The following is a 13,878-nucleotide window of genomic DNA, read 5'->3' as shown; positions in this document are numbered from 1 at the left end:
CTATCATAATACTATAAGAAAGGAATTGGCAATAGTGGGAAACTGCCAGGGGAGGGCAAAGGTGGGATTGACAGTAATGTGAAACTGCTGGGGGGAAGTGGAAGCACATTTCATCAACAAAGGCACCTGCATAACATTTGTATACCTAACCCTGACTCATACCCCACATATTTAAAATTAAAAATAAAAAAAAAAGACTGTGAACTTGATTGATAAATATTGTGTGTGTTCTGACTGCTCCAACTGCTCCACCAACTGGCCATTCGCCCATCTCTCCTTCTCTCTGCAGGCCTCCATTTTCCCTGAGACACAACAATATTTAAATTAGGCCAGTTAATAACCCTGCAGGGGCCTCTAAGTGTTCAAGTGAAAGGAATAGTCACACATCTCTCACTTTAAATCCAAAGCCAGAAACTATTAAGCTTAGTGAGGAAGGCAGGTCAAAACCCGGGGTAGGCTAAAGGCTAGGCCTCTTGGGCCAAACAGTTCGCCAAATTGTGACTGCAAAGGAAAAGTTATTGAAGGAAATTAAAAGCACTACTGCAGTCAACACACGAATGATATGAAAGTGAAACAGCCACTTGCTTATACACAGAAAGTCTCTGAGTGGTCTGGACAGAAGATTAAACCAGCCACAACAGTCCCTTAAGCCAAATCCAGAAACCTAATCCAGAACAAGGCCCTAACTCTCTTCAGTTCTGTGAAGGCTAAGAGAGGAGGTAAGGTTGCTGCAGGAGAAAAGTTGAAAGCCAGCAGAGGTTGGTTCATGAGGATTAAGGAAGAAGCTGTCTCTACAACATCCAAGTGCAAAGTGAAGCAGTACGTGCTGATAGAGAAGCTAGAGCAAGTTCTCTGGAAGATCTAGCTGAGATCACTGATGAAGGTGGCTACACTAACAACAGATTTTCAGTGTAGATCAAATAGCCTTCTACTGGAAGAAAATGCCATCTAGGACTTTCATAGCCAGAGAAGTCAATGCCTGGCTTCAGAGCTTCACAGGATAGGGTGACTCTCTTGTTGGGGACTAGTGCAGCTGGTGACTTTCAGTTGATGCCAGTACTCATTGCCCATTCTGAAAATCCTAGGGCCCTTAAGAATGCTGCTAAGTCTACGTTGCCTGTGCTCTGTAAATGGGACAACGAAGCCTGGATGACAGTACATCTGTTTACAGCATGGTTTACTGGATATTTTATACCCACTGTGGAGACCTACTGCTCAGAAAAAAAGATTCTATTTGTTGACAATGCACCTGGTCACTCAAGAGCTCTTTTGGAGAGGTACAAGATGAATGTTGTTTTCATGCCTTGACATAACATCCACTCTTCAGCCCATGGAAGGGGTGATTTTGACTTCCAAGCCTTATGATTTAAGAATTACATTTTGTAAGGCTAGAGCTGCTGTAGTTTGTGATTCCTCTGATGGATCTGGGCAAAGTATGTTGAACGCCTTCTGAAAGGAATTCACCAATCTGGATGCCATTAAGAACATTCATGATTCATGGTGAGGGGGGTCAAAATTTCAATATTAACACAAGTTTAAAAGTTGATATATAGCATAGAGCCAAGCCTGGTACAGATACTAAGTAAATATATAAGCAGGTGACCAGGAGTCCAGTGGCAAATACTTCAGTTACAAGCTTTAAACTTTAAATCTCCTTGTTTATATTAATTCAGAAAGCAGACCCTCATTTTATAAGCTCAAGCTTTCTTAGACTTCCCAGTCACCTCCCATCTTTGCAAACTGTGAAATAAATATTTCAGAATACTCAACAAAACTTAATGAGTGATGCTGGTGAGGACAGTTCTGTGGTTTTAGAAACATTTATTGAGGACCTCTGTGTACTGGCATGGCAGCACAGACTCACAGAGACCAGTGGCCCCTGTGCTGGAGGAGAACAGATTCCATAGGAACTTCAGGCAGCTTTGTCTGATTTCCTAGTCCAGTGTGTGAACCCAGTATACATTGGTGAGTTTGAGGAGAGTGTCACGTGTTCTTGAAGCTGCTGCTTCAGGGGTGATAGTCCCATGAGGCAGGCCAAGTCCTGTGCTCCTGAGGTGTTGTTCCTGGTCTTCACCCCCTTCATCATATTGGTGATGACACTATAACTGATGTCCAGAACACTGAGCACCTGAAAAACAGAGGATGCTTTCCAGGGTGTATGGATGACCTCTAAGGGAGTGGCCCTGGCCTGGCAGGAAGGAGAGGAGATGCTACTGGTGATGCGTGCATGGCCAGCACAGAGCCACCCCTCTTAGGGTTGCCCAGTCTCAGGTCAAGGTCTCCTGGGATTGTGGGACTCTAGGCATGTCAGACCTGACTGCATGGAAGGTCCTTCCTACCAGGCCAGATAAAACTGAACCTAGGCGTGGCACGGGGGCACATGCCTATAATCCCAGCACTTTGGGAGGCTGAAGCGGGAGGACTGCTGAGCCCAGATGTTTGAGACCAGCTGGGCAACATAGCCAGACTCCATCTCTATAAAAAATTAGCCAGGTGTGGTGACACGCAGTTGCAGCCCTGGCTACTTGGAGGCTGAGGCAGAAGGATCGCCTGAGCCCAGGAAGTCAAGGCTGCAGTGAGCCATGACCGTGCCACTGCACTGCAGCCTGGGTGATGGAATGAGACCCTGACCCCCAAAACAACAACAAAAACTGTAGTGCCTCATGCTTCACCCCCGGAATGCCGTACGTGGTGACGTCAGATACTACATGCTATGCCGTACGTGGTGACGTCAGATACTACATGCTGTGACGTCAGATGCCCATGCAACCTCAGGCATAGCTGGTGTGTTTACCATAAGCCCTCAGGGATGGCCCATGAGGCCTGCTAGTTGAGCCTTCCAGAGGAGCCTTCCTTCTGCACCTGTGCCCACTGGAGGCCAGATGAGCTCTGTCCCCAGCATGCTGGACCTCAGATTCTGAGGCTGGTGGACCTGCCTGTGTGGTCAGTCAGGAGGCAGAGAGCCCTATCACCCACGTCTGGCCTTGGAGTCTTGGGTCATCTGTGCCCTGCCAGTTTTCCTCCTCTGGGTCCCATCTCCCCTTGGAGCCCGCCTCAGCACCCTGGCCTGCCTTCCCCCATCCCTCCCTGAAGTTCACCTGCTCGCCTTGCCTGGAAACCCCCTCCCTCCTAGGCCTCCTAGCTGGCCTGTGCTCCCGTCTGTGGACTCCAGTCATCTTCCCATCTTAGGTCAAGACCTGACCGGGTGTTCACTGCAATTGTACAGAAGAGGGCCCCCCCTTCTCTAACAGGCTGGCCTAAGGGGGGGCCCCTGCTGCTTGAGACCCCAGCCCCTGAATGTCCAGCGGGAAGGCTGAGGCCTCTGCCTCTGTTCCTCTGGGTCTGGAAGCGAGAATGTAGTAGACAGTGTGGGGTCATGTTTGTGGGTGCCGCTTTTCTAAGTCCTTGTGTTTTGTGACAGTGTGGTGAGCAGATTGGATCGCTGCCTGTAAACAAGTTTTATTTTTGTCATAGCATCGCTGTAACAGCTAACTGCAAAGAGAAAAGTGTTCTGCTAGTCTGCCAGTTAAAACTAAAGTGCGTCAACTTTTTTGTTGGGAATTCCTAGACATCTATGGTATATGTTATTCACTTCTTGAATAAATCTGGTAAAACTCTTTCCCAGAGGGTAGCTGTCAGCCGATTTGAATTTATTTGCCCACTCCAGTTTGGTCCCTAGGACAAGCATGAAGCTAATTAGCAGAGGCACCTCCAATCCTTGGCTGGGGACAGAGGCTTTGAATGGCCTGGAATGAGCTGCTGGCCTAGCCCCTGCCTCCCATGTTTTCAAGTTTGTGTTTGGCTGCATTTAACCTGAATATGCTAAACATTCTTTTAGGAGTGTGGTCCCTGCTAGGAAGTTCCTACCCATCTTCTGGGAGAGCTGAGCCTGCATTGCCCATGTAGTTCCTGCATCCATCTGTCCGTCTGTCAGCATCTCTGTTTAGGGCAACACTAGCAGCCAGGCAGAGTCTCCAAATGTAAGTTTGTTTTTATCTTACGTGAGATCTAAAACGTGTCTTTTTGAATCTTGGAGACCCTTTTCCTAGAGACCTTGTGGGCAGTCAGGGGAGGCTCAGAACCTGTGCATATCACTCACACATCCTCAGAACTCAAAAGACGGCCTGGTGAGTTCACCAGGTGCTGGGGAAACAGAGGGAAAGGGTCTGGGGAGCGGAGGGAAGTCTTTGCTCTGCGCACTTCGGTGTGGGGCAGGGGGCGGTGCCCTGAAGCCTGTGTCCTGGCTGAAGCCTCCCTAATCAATTAGAAACAATCCGTCCAAACAGGCAGGTGCTCCAGTGAGTTTAGGATCATTCTGGAAGTTTCACAGTATGATGCAGTTTAGGATCCCAGAGTGATGGAAGCCAACGTTGTCAAGGTGATTCTGCATTGTGGGGTTGCATGCCAAGAAAACAGCATGGTCCTTAGCAGCTGGCGGGTGGACAGGGAGTTAGTCGGGGTCTCTGATGAGCCACTGGGGGCTCAGCTAGCTAGTTCTCACAGTGCAGGCCACACGTGGCACCAATAAGCCAGCCTCTCTGTGGTCTTCCCTCTGTAGCCATATTTTGCGGCAGTAATCTGAAATGGAACCTTGATGCACTTTCCGATCCTATTCAGGGAATGGCTGATGGAAAAAGGAAAAGGGCCTTTGGCTGAGAGGTGCCAATCACTGCCCTGCACACCATCTGAACCCTCAGAACCTGAGCCCTCAGGTGCAAGCAGTCCCCCTCCTTGAGCAAAAAGAGCATGAAGGGGATGTCTCCTGTTTCTCTGTTTGCCAAAGTTCAGTCAGATGGCTTTGTCCAGAAGGATGGCCCTGAAAACCTTAGAAAGAGGCGGGCTTTACCAGTTTCCCACCCTTTCTCACGGGAGCATCAGGACCAGTTTTAATCCATGCCAAGCACAAATGTGATAGGAGGGGCTCTTTTGTAAGAAACTATTTCTTAGACAGTCTTTAGTTTGAAAACTTGTGACTGTCAAAGCTTCATAAGATTTCTATTTCCCCCCTCATTGAGGATATCTAGAAATAGAAATGAAAGAAGAAAATATAATTTAATTTGAATGAAACAGGATACGGAAAGAAGGTGGGTAGACATTTGCCTGAAAAAAATGTAACTCTCTGATTGTTTGCTTTGTGGAAAATATAAGATTTTACATATTGTTTGAAAAAGAAGCAGTGACAATTTTGCTCTTGTAAGAAAGGTATTTTAGAAACCAAAGTTGGAATTTTAGGAATGGGGCATTCTTTAGAACAAATTTTTAAGATAGTTTGGAATTTCTTACTAATAAAGTCCACATGCAATGGTTTATATTTTAAAAGTGATAACGAGGTAGGTTGTTGTCTGAAATTCTACAGTATTATTGCCCTGGTGTTATTAGTTTGAAATTGAACTGCTGTTCTGTGCAGACTGGGCTGAACGCAAGGTGGTGGTGGGACTGGCTCCTTTCTGTGTCCTCCACTGCAGACAGGCAAAGGCTATATATAAATTCTCTCACACCTCTCCCACAGCTCACTGGGAAGCGGGCAGGGTGTTCGATGCCGAACGTGTCCTGGGCCCTTGGATGCTGGGAGAGTGATGACGCTGGTCCTTGGACGCATAAGTAAAGCCCATGACCAGCCCGTCTCTTCAGAATCATACACAGCTGCTCTTATGAAGTATCTGCATGTTCCCCGCCCTCCTGAACCAGCTACTCTTTTGCCCCTTACCTTGTTCATCCTTAAAAAAGCTTAAAAAACTATTTGCCAGTGGTGGCATTCCTTAGCTCATCAGCACTTATTACTCAGAATTAGTCCATGAACCCACAGCATCCATCATACCAGAGACTGATGGTGAACTCCAGGCCCAGGCTTCAGAACCTGCCTTTGCACAAGTCCTGGGTGGTCTGCCTGCTGGGTCAGTGAGGAGTGCTGCACAGTAAGGGGGTACATTCTCTGCTCCTCGAAAAACCGGTGAACACTACTCCTGGGTTGTGTTCCTGTGCTAGTCCACCTCACTACACATCCCTGAGAGGGAGACATGGTTCAGGACATCCGAGATGTTGGGAGAAGGAGTGAGGATGGACCTGGGGACGTCTTAGTGACCTGGCCCAACCACCCGCAGCACCTCCTCCCAGGACCCCGAGACTGTATGAGAATGTGGCAAAGCAGCACTGCTGCCTTGCTTGTCATGGGGGTTTCCTGTAGGACTCTCCTCCCTCCCGGGTCTTCTAGACCCCTGAACCCTTGAATATGCATCATCAGGAGGACTGGCTCCCTGCTTACTATCCTGAGGTGCCCTGTCCTCAGCGCTCTCCCTGTGCCATCGTACATATGTGTCCACACGTGATATGCTGCTCCTGGGTGGGCATCCCAACAGAGGACCCATGGCAAGGGTGTGATTAATGGGGTCCAGTAGGTCCCAGTTGTAATTGTTCATTGTCATTGTTTTGATCCATGTCTTATACTGAAAGGTAATAATTATCCCATATGTTGACACCTTGGACCCTAAAGGGAGTGGCTGACTCCTGACATCTTTAAATTTGCTAAAACTCCCTCGGAGGCACAGTTAAATAAACCATGGCAGTTGGAAACGCAGGGTCAAGTCCAGAGGGGTCAGCATGGGGTGTTAAGAGTTTAGCCAGCACAATAGAGAGAAAAAGTTAGGGGCCCTGGTTTGCTGGGTGTTTGTAATTGCAGGATCGCTAAAAAAAAAAGAGGCAGCTAGCCGGGCTTAGTGGCTCAGCCTGTAAACCCTCGCCTTTGGGAGGCTGAGGTGAGGGGATTGCCTGAGCCCGCGGGTTTGAGACCCGCCTGGGCAGCGAGACCTCATCTCTACAATAAATCAAAAAATTAGCCGGGCGTGGTAGCGCACGCCTGTAATTCCGGCTGCTCGGAAGGCTGAGGCGGAAGGATCGCCGGAGCCCAGCAGGCGAGGCTGCGGTGGCCGGGAGCGGCCACTGTACTCCAGTCTGGGCAACTGAGTGAGACTCAAACTCAAAAAAAAAAAAAAAAAGAGGCAGCCATGATATAGAGAAAGGGACCTTGAGGGTGCCCAATGATAACAACCCCCTAGGGTGGTGGGAAGGTAGTTAAGAGAGACACTACCATGGCCAGATTCACCCTAAAGTCATCTTTCTGGTCTGCCAGGTGGGACAGTTGTGCTGCCCTGAAGACCCCTGGGAAGGTGGAAGTGCCGAGTGAGTGCTTTGTAAGCAGTCGTGCGCCCTGTAACGAGGGAGCACGGACAGGGCCAAGGTTCTCCCCACTTGCCTGATGATACCTACAGAGGACGTTTACCAGAAAGTTGAAAATATTACTTGTAAAAAAGATACACTGGCACTGAGCCATTGTGTGTTTTCATGTTTAGTAATGAATTAGATCTGACAATGGGGAGGTTATAATCAGTTGTTTTCAATGAACTTGATGCCTTCAGATTCTAAGGGAGGGGGAGATATGTGCATTTAGTTTAATAATTGACACCAACATTCAGTTTCAAATATTTATCTGGTACAGCTAGAATATTTTACTGTAATTTAAAGTGGATTGATAATGTTGAAAACGACAGTGTCTAGTGATACTATGTTGAAACCAAAACTGTATATCCCCAAAATTAGGATGATGAACTTGGAAGCTGCCACCTCTGTGCTGGTATGCTTTCTAGATGGAATTAGCAGTGTTTTGAACAAAATTATACTACATTATTTTAAAGTAAGGGCTGCTTTTGGTTATAACAACATTCTAACTTACCGGTAAATATGGGAAATAGTTTATATTTCTGTGTATGAATTGCTAGAAAGTAAGCATGACACTAACAAACTGGAAAATCTCCAGTTTTCCGGAACCTGTGCTTTCCACAGCGTGGGCACCAATGTTCAGTGAGAACGCCAGCATTGCAGGTGGTCAAAAGGCAGAGAGCAGCCCAGCTTCCTGCCTCTCTAAAAAACCTAATTCCAGAACTTTCCACTGAGATAAGGAATCCTCCTGGTCCCCCACAACCCTCGCTTGGTGGTCTGTCAACAGTATCTACTGTGGCACAGATGTCCAAAGCAGTGCTGCCTGCTTGGCTAAAGGCGTCCCACTAAAGGCATTCCAGATCCCAGGTAGAGCTGCCAGGAGAGACGCACACAGCCCTGCCTCCAGGCCTTGGTTTAATTTGGGGTGCAGCTGAGAGGAGGAAAGGATTAGTTAATGATTAGGACGGGGTGCTGCATGCGTGCCGACCTGACCATATGGTGTCAGGGAGCCGAGGCTGTGTCCTGCCGACACGCCAGCCTTGGATTCAGAAGGAAAACACAAGTGACGAGAAACAGCATTTGTTTACAGGCCCAGATGGTGGCAAAGTGGTAGCTTTCTTAGGAAATAAGTGGAAATGATAAATTATAATGTTTTTCTGGAAAATTCCTAGAGGTTAACCTAATACCATTTAAAAAAAAAAAAATAAACCTTACTAAAGTTCTAGAAGGAAAGACCTATCATTGAAAGGCTTAATTTGAAGTTAGCTAGGATTTTGTGTCACGTTATTGTTGGACGGGTAAACAATGCTGCTCTCTGCTCAAGTACTTGAAGGCCCGCAGGACGCACAGCTTCATCCTCTTACTGTGGACACAGCATGCAGACACCACACAGGAAAGAGCAATGTGAAGCTGGCAAAAAGTACTCAAGCATGCTGATCATAAGCTGTGAGCTCTTTAGGTAAAAAGAAAACATGTCACAGAGACAGCGCCCCTTGAGATTTGGAGGATGTGGAGGCCAGGCAGGCTTGGCCCGGGGATATTACAATAGCCTCTGAGTGTTTTTGAGAGGAGAGGCCTCCTCAGGGCTGTGGAGCCCATGGAAAAAAAGATTAAAAAGTCCTGGGTTTTTACCCCATGCCTGGCCCTTGCTCTGAGTGGGGCAGGGTGGCATCTCTTCCTGCTGTGTTTGGACAGGTGGAGCAGTTATTGTCCAACATGCTTTGTCCTTTCAGGCTGCCTCTTCTGGTCTTTGGACAGACACAGCAGACTTATGTTGGGGTCTTTTGGTCTGTGTCTATTGGCATGTCCAGGTGACTGGCTCCTTTAGCTCTGAGTCTGGGCCAATGAGGCAAAGAGAAAATCCGGGGGGAGGGGGGCACCGTACTGAGGCCCCAGCTAGTTTGCCTTTGTTCCCCTGTGTCATCTTGTTTTGTGTGTATCATCCAGGGTTTTTGTTGAATTTAGCGGGTGGGATGGGAAGAACTTCACCACTCAACCCCTCCTGCAGGCAGAAGTCCACACATGTGCTTTTATTGCAGCCTAAGTGACTTGTAGACCCCTTAGAGGAGGACCCCCATGGTGCCCTTCTCTGTATCCACAGCTCTGAACTTGATCCTCAGTTGGTCCACCAGGAATGTGATCGGAGCACTCGCCCACCCCACAGGGACCGGGCTGCCCTCCTGACGCAGACATGCTTGTGGTTTCACTGAAAGAAATGTGCCATGTAGGCGGACGGCCCAGCCTAGTGTTGGGGCTTCAGGAAGGTGGCTGGTGAACTGGGGCTTGAAAACAAGCCAGCCCTGGGAGAGGAGATGGAATCACATCTGAAATTCTGGGCGTCCGGGGTAGAAAGAAAGAGGACGCTGGGCGCGGCAGCACTTCGCTTCACCCAGGTCCTGCCTCCCTTCACTCTGCCTGTGCACTGCAGGCCTCAGAGGCTGTTCAGAACCTCACACGTGGAAATGCACCATTGCATACAGGCTATCTTTTCTGGGAGGCTCTGCTTCCTTCCTGCCTCAAAACAGCAAAGAGTCCCGAGTGCCCACCCCCAAAGAGCAGCATGAGGGCGGTCACCTGCTTCGCAACATACCACCTACAGGCTTGCCTTTGTTATGCGAGTAGACCCCTTGGAAAGAACCTGTGTCATGGAAATGGGGCTAACCTGAGCCTTGGGAGATCCCATCCTCCACCTGACCTCCTCTAGGTCCACACCCGCTCCCAGTGAGAGCAAGCCTTCACCAGGCAGATGCCTTTACTGGAATTTGGGGAGAGTTTACTCAGTCCCAGGCCCTTGGTCAGTCCAACCAGCGGCAGCCGCTGGACCTGACAGCCCTACAGATGCACCTCCTCCCGGTGCCCCTCACCCTCCTGCATATGAACTCCAGGTTACTCACCTCACCCCCAGGCATCGTGAGTTGCCATCCTTCTCCCCAGACCCCTCACTGTTCCCATTGTGTCTGCGCACGTCCAGTCTTGTGGTGTTTCCCGTGGGTTGTATTTAAAATGAGGTCTTTCTCCCTCCCACTGGCTTCATGGTTGCTTCAGGGCAGGGACTTGCTCACTCCTCTGTGTCCCTGAGGTCACCGAATAAGCACTGGCAGAGTCCATAAGGTGCAGGGAGGCTGGATGCTGGCCAAGAGCTGAGATCCCGTTTCAATAAAACAAGCACAGACAGCCCTACCCATGCACGTGTTTGTGAGTGTATAGAAAGAGACTTGATAGATACAGGCCAACCACACCTGGGAAGGAATATCACAAATATAATTTTAAAAGTCATCCAGACCTCACCTCCACGCGTCAGTATGGAATAAGTAACGATGATAATTCCGTTGGTGCTATGATCGATGCTGGGCAGACTCAGTTGGGGGCAGGTATGTGCTGAGTGCTGGCAACTGTCCTCGCCCTAGTGCGTCCTGGCTCCCGGGTGTGTTCATCCTGCTGCCTCTAGCATGTTCCAGAGCCTCTGCCAGGGCCTTTTCGTCTAGGCAGCCACGGCACTGCTGGGTTGAGGGATGAGACGCCCAAGCACCGGCTGCCTTTCCAAGCTGCCTGAATGTTGCCTCTGTGGTGGAAGTAATTTTGTCTTTGAAGTCCTTTCCAGAGCTGTCAACAGTGTTCCACATCCCCAAAGCAAATCATAACAGGGCCTGCCTGCTCGCCAAAATGTAGAAGCTGACTGACCCCTGGGGCCTGGCAGTCTCTCCTTCGAGGAGCTGCCTGTTCATAGGGGGGCTCCCAGTCCTCCTGGCTGGGGTGTGCTTGGCAGTCCTGTGTGCTGTCGGGAGGGTGGGCATTTGGTTCTTGTAAGTTGAAAGAAATGCCACACCTTTTTGGCAGGAATTCAGCCCAGAGAGATATTCTTGTTGATAGGTAATTAAGAGAACTTTCTGCCGGCTCCCAGGACTGTCACTGACTCACTTTCCTTCTCTTTTCCCTTTTCTCTTACCCAGCTTCCCCCGCCTGTGGTTTCTTTTTAATCCATCAGCCTTTTGTCTCTCGCAGCCACGTAAATAAAGAAGGAAGTCGGATTTGGGGTGCCCATGTGCCAGCCTTCCCCAGGGGCCTGGGAGCCGGGAGCACTTTTCAGAGAAATGGTCACCCCTTGACAAAAGGGAGGAAGGGCAAGAAGTGGTATACCTGGTCAGATTTTCACTGGCAAAGTAAAGGAGTCGGTCTCCAAGCCCAGAGAGTAGACCGCAGTGAGATGCAGTGGACTCCATGGGACCGCGTGTGCAGAGCCACAGACTCGTGTGTGTCCTGGGAGGAAGGTTCCATGGGGATCAAGCCCTTCTGTCTGCTCCCTGAAATACCTGTCTACAGAGCCTCGTAGACACAGAAGAGGTTTACTATGAAAATCAAAGGAAGAATTATTTTGTTTCTTGAGGAAAATGTTTCTTCAGAGTTTCCAAATGCCACAATCCCTTACTTTATATTTACTTTAGACTGAGCTCCTTACAATGCCTTTCTGGTTGATTAATCCATTTGACTTTTATTTTACAGTAGCCCAGCTTTAGGGTAAAGTGTTCACACTTCCACAAGCACGTGATGTCATGCCACAAGCCTGTGGGTGCTCCGTGGGTACACGGGATGTCATACCATGAGCCTGCATAGGGTGGGCCCTGAGCGTTCATCTACCTCCAGATAACATTGGCACACGGTGTGCAGGCTCTTCGGGAAGCAAAAGGACGGCACATTCCCTCCCATCTCCATCTGCTTGTTCACCTCATCAGTTGCTAACCAACAAAGCCCAGGAATGGTTCTGTTCTCTGCTAAGTTACACTGAATTGCTGGTTAGCAAACACTGTAGAATTAATTCATGGGTGCTTACAAATAGGAAAAAAAAAATGAATGCTCTTTCTTATACATGATGAATCTGAAAAAAGAACTGAGTCTCTGTCTTATAGTTGAAGAAGAAAAAAATATGTGGAGGAATTGTTTTTAAGAACTTGACTGGGTAAAGCTTAAGAAGTCCTGTAGTCCAGCCTCCTATCTCCCTGAAAACTCCTGGTGTCTCTCTGCTGGGGTGTCACACTCACCAGACTCCTGCACACTTAAACCTTCCACCTGTTGTTAGTTCTTTGTTCCAGGCTCTTACTACCATCTCTTAACCTGGCGTCTGTGGTGAAGTTTGGAGAGCTCTAGAGAGTTCATTTTAGAGAAGTGACTGCACTTGAATTTGGCCCCAGTGCTGTTTGGATCAGGTGGGCAGAAAAACAGCCCCTGAGTTACTCCAGTGCCTTTGCGTGTCAGTTGGTGGAAGGGACGTTCAGCTCCTGCGTGTTTGACCGTGAATGCAAGGTCCTTAATGTCTCTGGTTTTTCTGCCTGGGCTCCTACGCAGATCGGAGGATTGCCGCAGGCGGCTGAAAGAGGTCACTGAACGGGCCCCTGGGGCCCGGCCTCGGGTTCTAGTTCTCTGTGCTGCCTGCCCTCGGTGCGGGCGCGCGCTTTCTGGCTGCCCCTCCCCCCACTCACTGTCCCCTTTGTGCCCACGCAGAGGAGGCCGACCACTACAACTTCGGGGCGGGCACTCTGTCCCGGAAGAAGAAGGCACTGGTGGCGCTGCGGGACGAGGGCCTGCGCCGGCGCGCGCACCTGGACATCGGCCTGCCGCACGACTTCCGCCCGGTGTCCTCCATCATCGACGTGGACGTCCTGCCAGAGACGCACCGCCGCGTGCGACTGTACCGGCACGGCTGCCAGAGGCCGCTGGGCTTCTACATCCGCGACGGAGCCAGCGTGCGCGTCACGCCACACGGGCTGGAGAAGGTGCCCGGCATCTTCATCTCGCAGCCTCTGGCCAGGCCCTGGACCCCGGCCCGCCGGCCCCACGCGTCCTGCAGAACTTCCACCCCGACGAGGCGGACAGCGACGAGGAGGCCGACGTCGTCATCGAGGGCGCCCCGGAGCCCCCTCGGCCCGCCAGGCCCCAGCACGCACCCAGCCTGGCGCGCGTCAACGGCACAGGCCTCGCGCACCGGCTGCAGCGGGACCTGCTCCTGGACGGGGCGGCGCGCGAGAGCAATGGCAGCATCCACAGACTGCTCAGCTCCCTGAAGGCCGACCCGCGCCACAGCCTGGTGCTGCCGCAGGGCGGGGTGGAGGAGCACGGCCCGGCAGTCACGCTCTAGGCGCGCGGGCGGCCGGGCCCGTCGAAAACAGTGATCGCCGGTGTCGAGGGGAAATGTGTCCCAAGCGTGTGTTCCTGTTTTAAAGTGAGGGGAGGACGGTCTGCTTCCTCTCTCCCTTTTTGTTGTTTGGCTGCCCGGGGGCCTGGCCGAGAGCACCGGGCTGCTGGCCGTGAACGACGGGCTCCTGGAGGTGACCGGCATCGTGGTGGCCGGGAAGACGCTGGGCCGAGTCACGGACATGATCGCCAACAGCCACAACCTCATCGTCACCGTCAGCCCCGCGCTTTATTTCAACTTCTGGACCGAACATACAAATGCTGTTTTTAGAGAATTTCTCCACCGAGCTTAAGCTATGTCGGTGCACACACACACTACACATGGCCTGAGTGTGGTTCCCAGCGCCTTTGCAAAGTGATAGAAAAGATCTGCCCAAGTGCAGAAAATGCTTCATTTTTACATCTTAAAATGTTTAAATTTACATTTTGAAAATACTTCATTATTTAAATGAAGCTTTAAAATTACTTTTTTAAAAAATA

General features: G+C 50.2%; 1 protein-coding gene across 1 annotated transcript in view; it reads left to right on the top strand.

The window, feature by feature from the left end:
- Window positions 1-13,342, top strand: part of PARD6G (par-6 family cell polarity regulator gamma) — an 85,385-nt gene extending 72,043 nt beyond the window's left edge. The window contains exons 3-4 of the mRNA XM_008056494.2: window positions 12,709-13,000; window positions 13,033-13,342. Coding sequence (XP_008054685.1) covers window positions 12,709-13,000; window positions 13,033-13,342 — 602 coding nt within the window. The remainder of the gene's footprint in view (window positions 1-12,708; window positions 13,001-13,032) is intronic.
- Window positions 13,343-13,878: the final 536 nt, after the last annotated feature.

This window comes from Carlito syrichta, unplaced genomic scaffold (genome assembly GCF_000164805.1).
Source record: "Carlito syrichta isolate Samal-C Ts95f unplaced genomic scaffold, Tarsius_syrichta-2.0.1 Scaffold302383, whole genome shotgun sequence".
NCBI classification, from domain to species: domain Eukaryota; kingdom Metazoa; phylum Chordata; class Mammalia; order Primates; family Tarsiidae; genus Carlito; species Carlito syrichta.
Note: the sequence above shows the minus strand (reverse complement) of the source record. Positions and strands in the feature narration are given on the sequence as shown.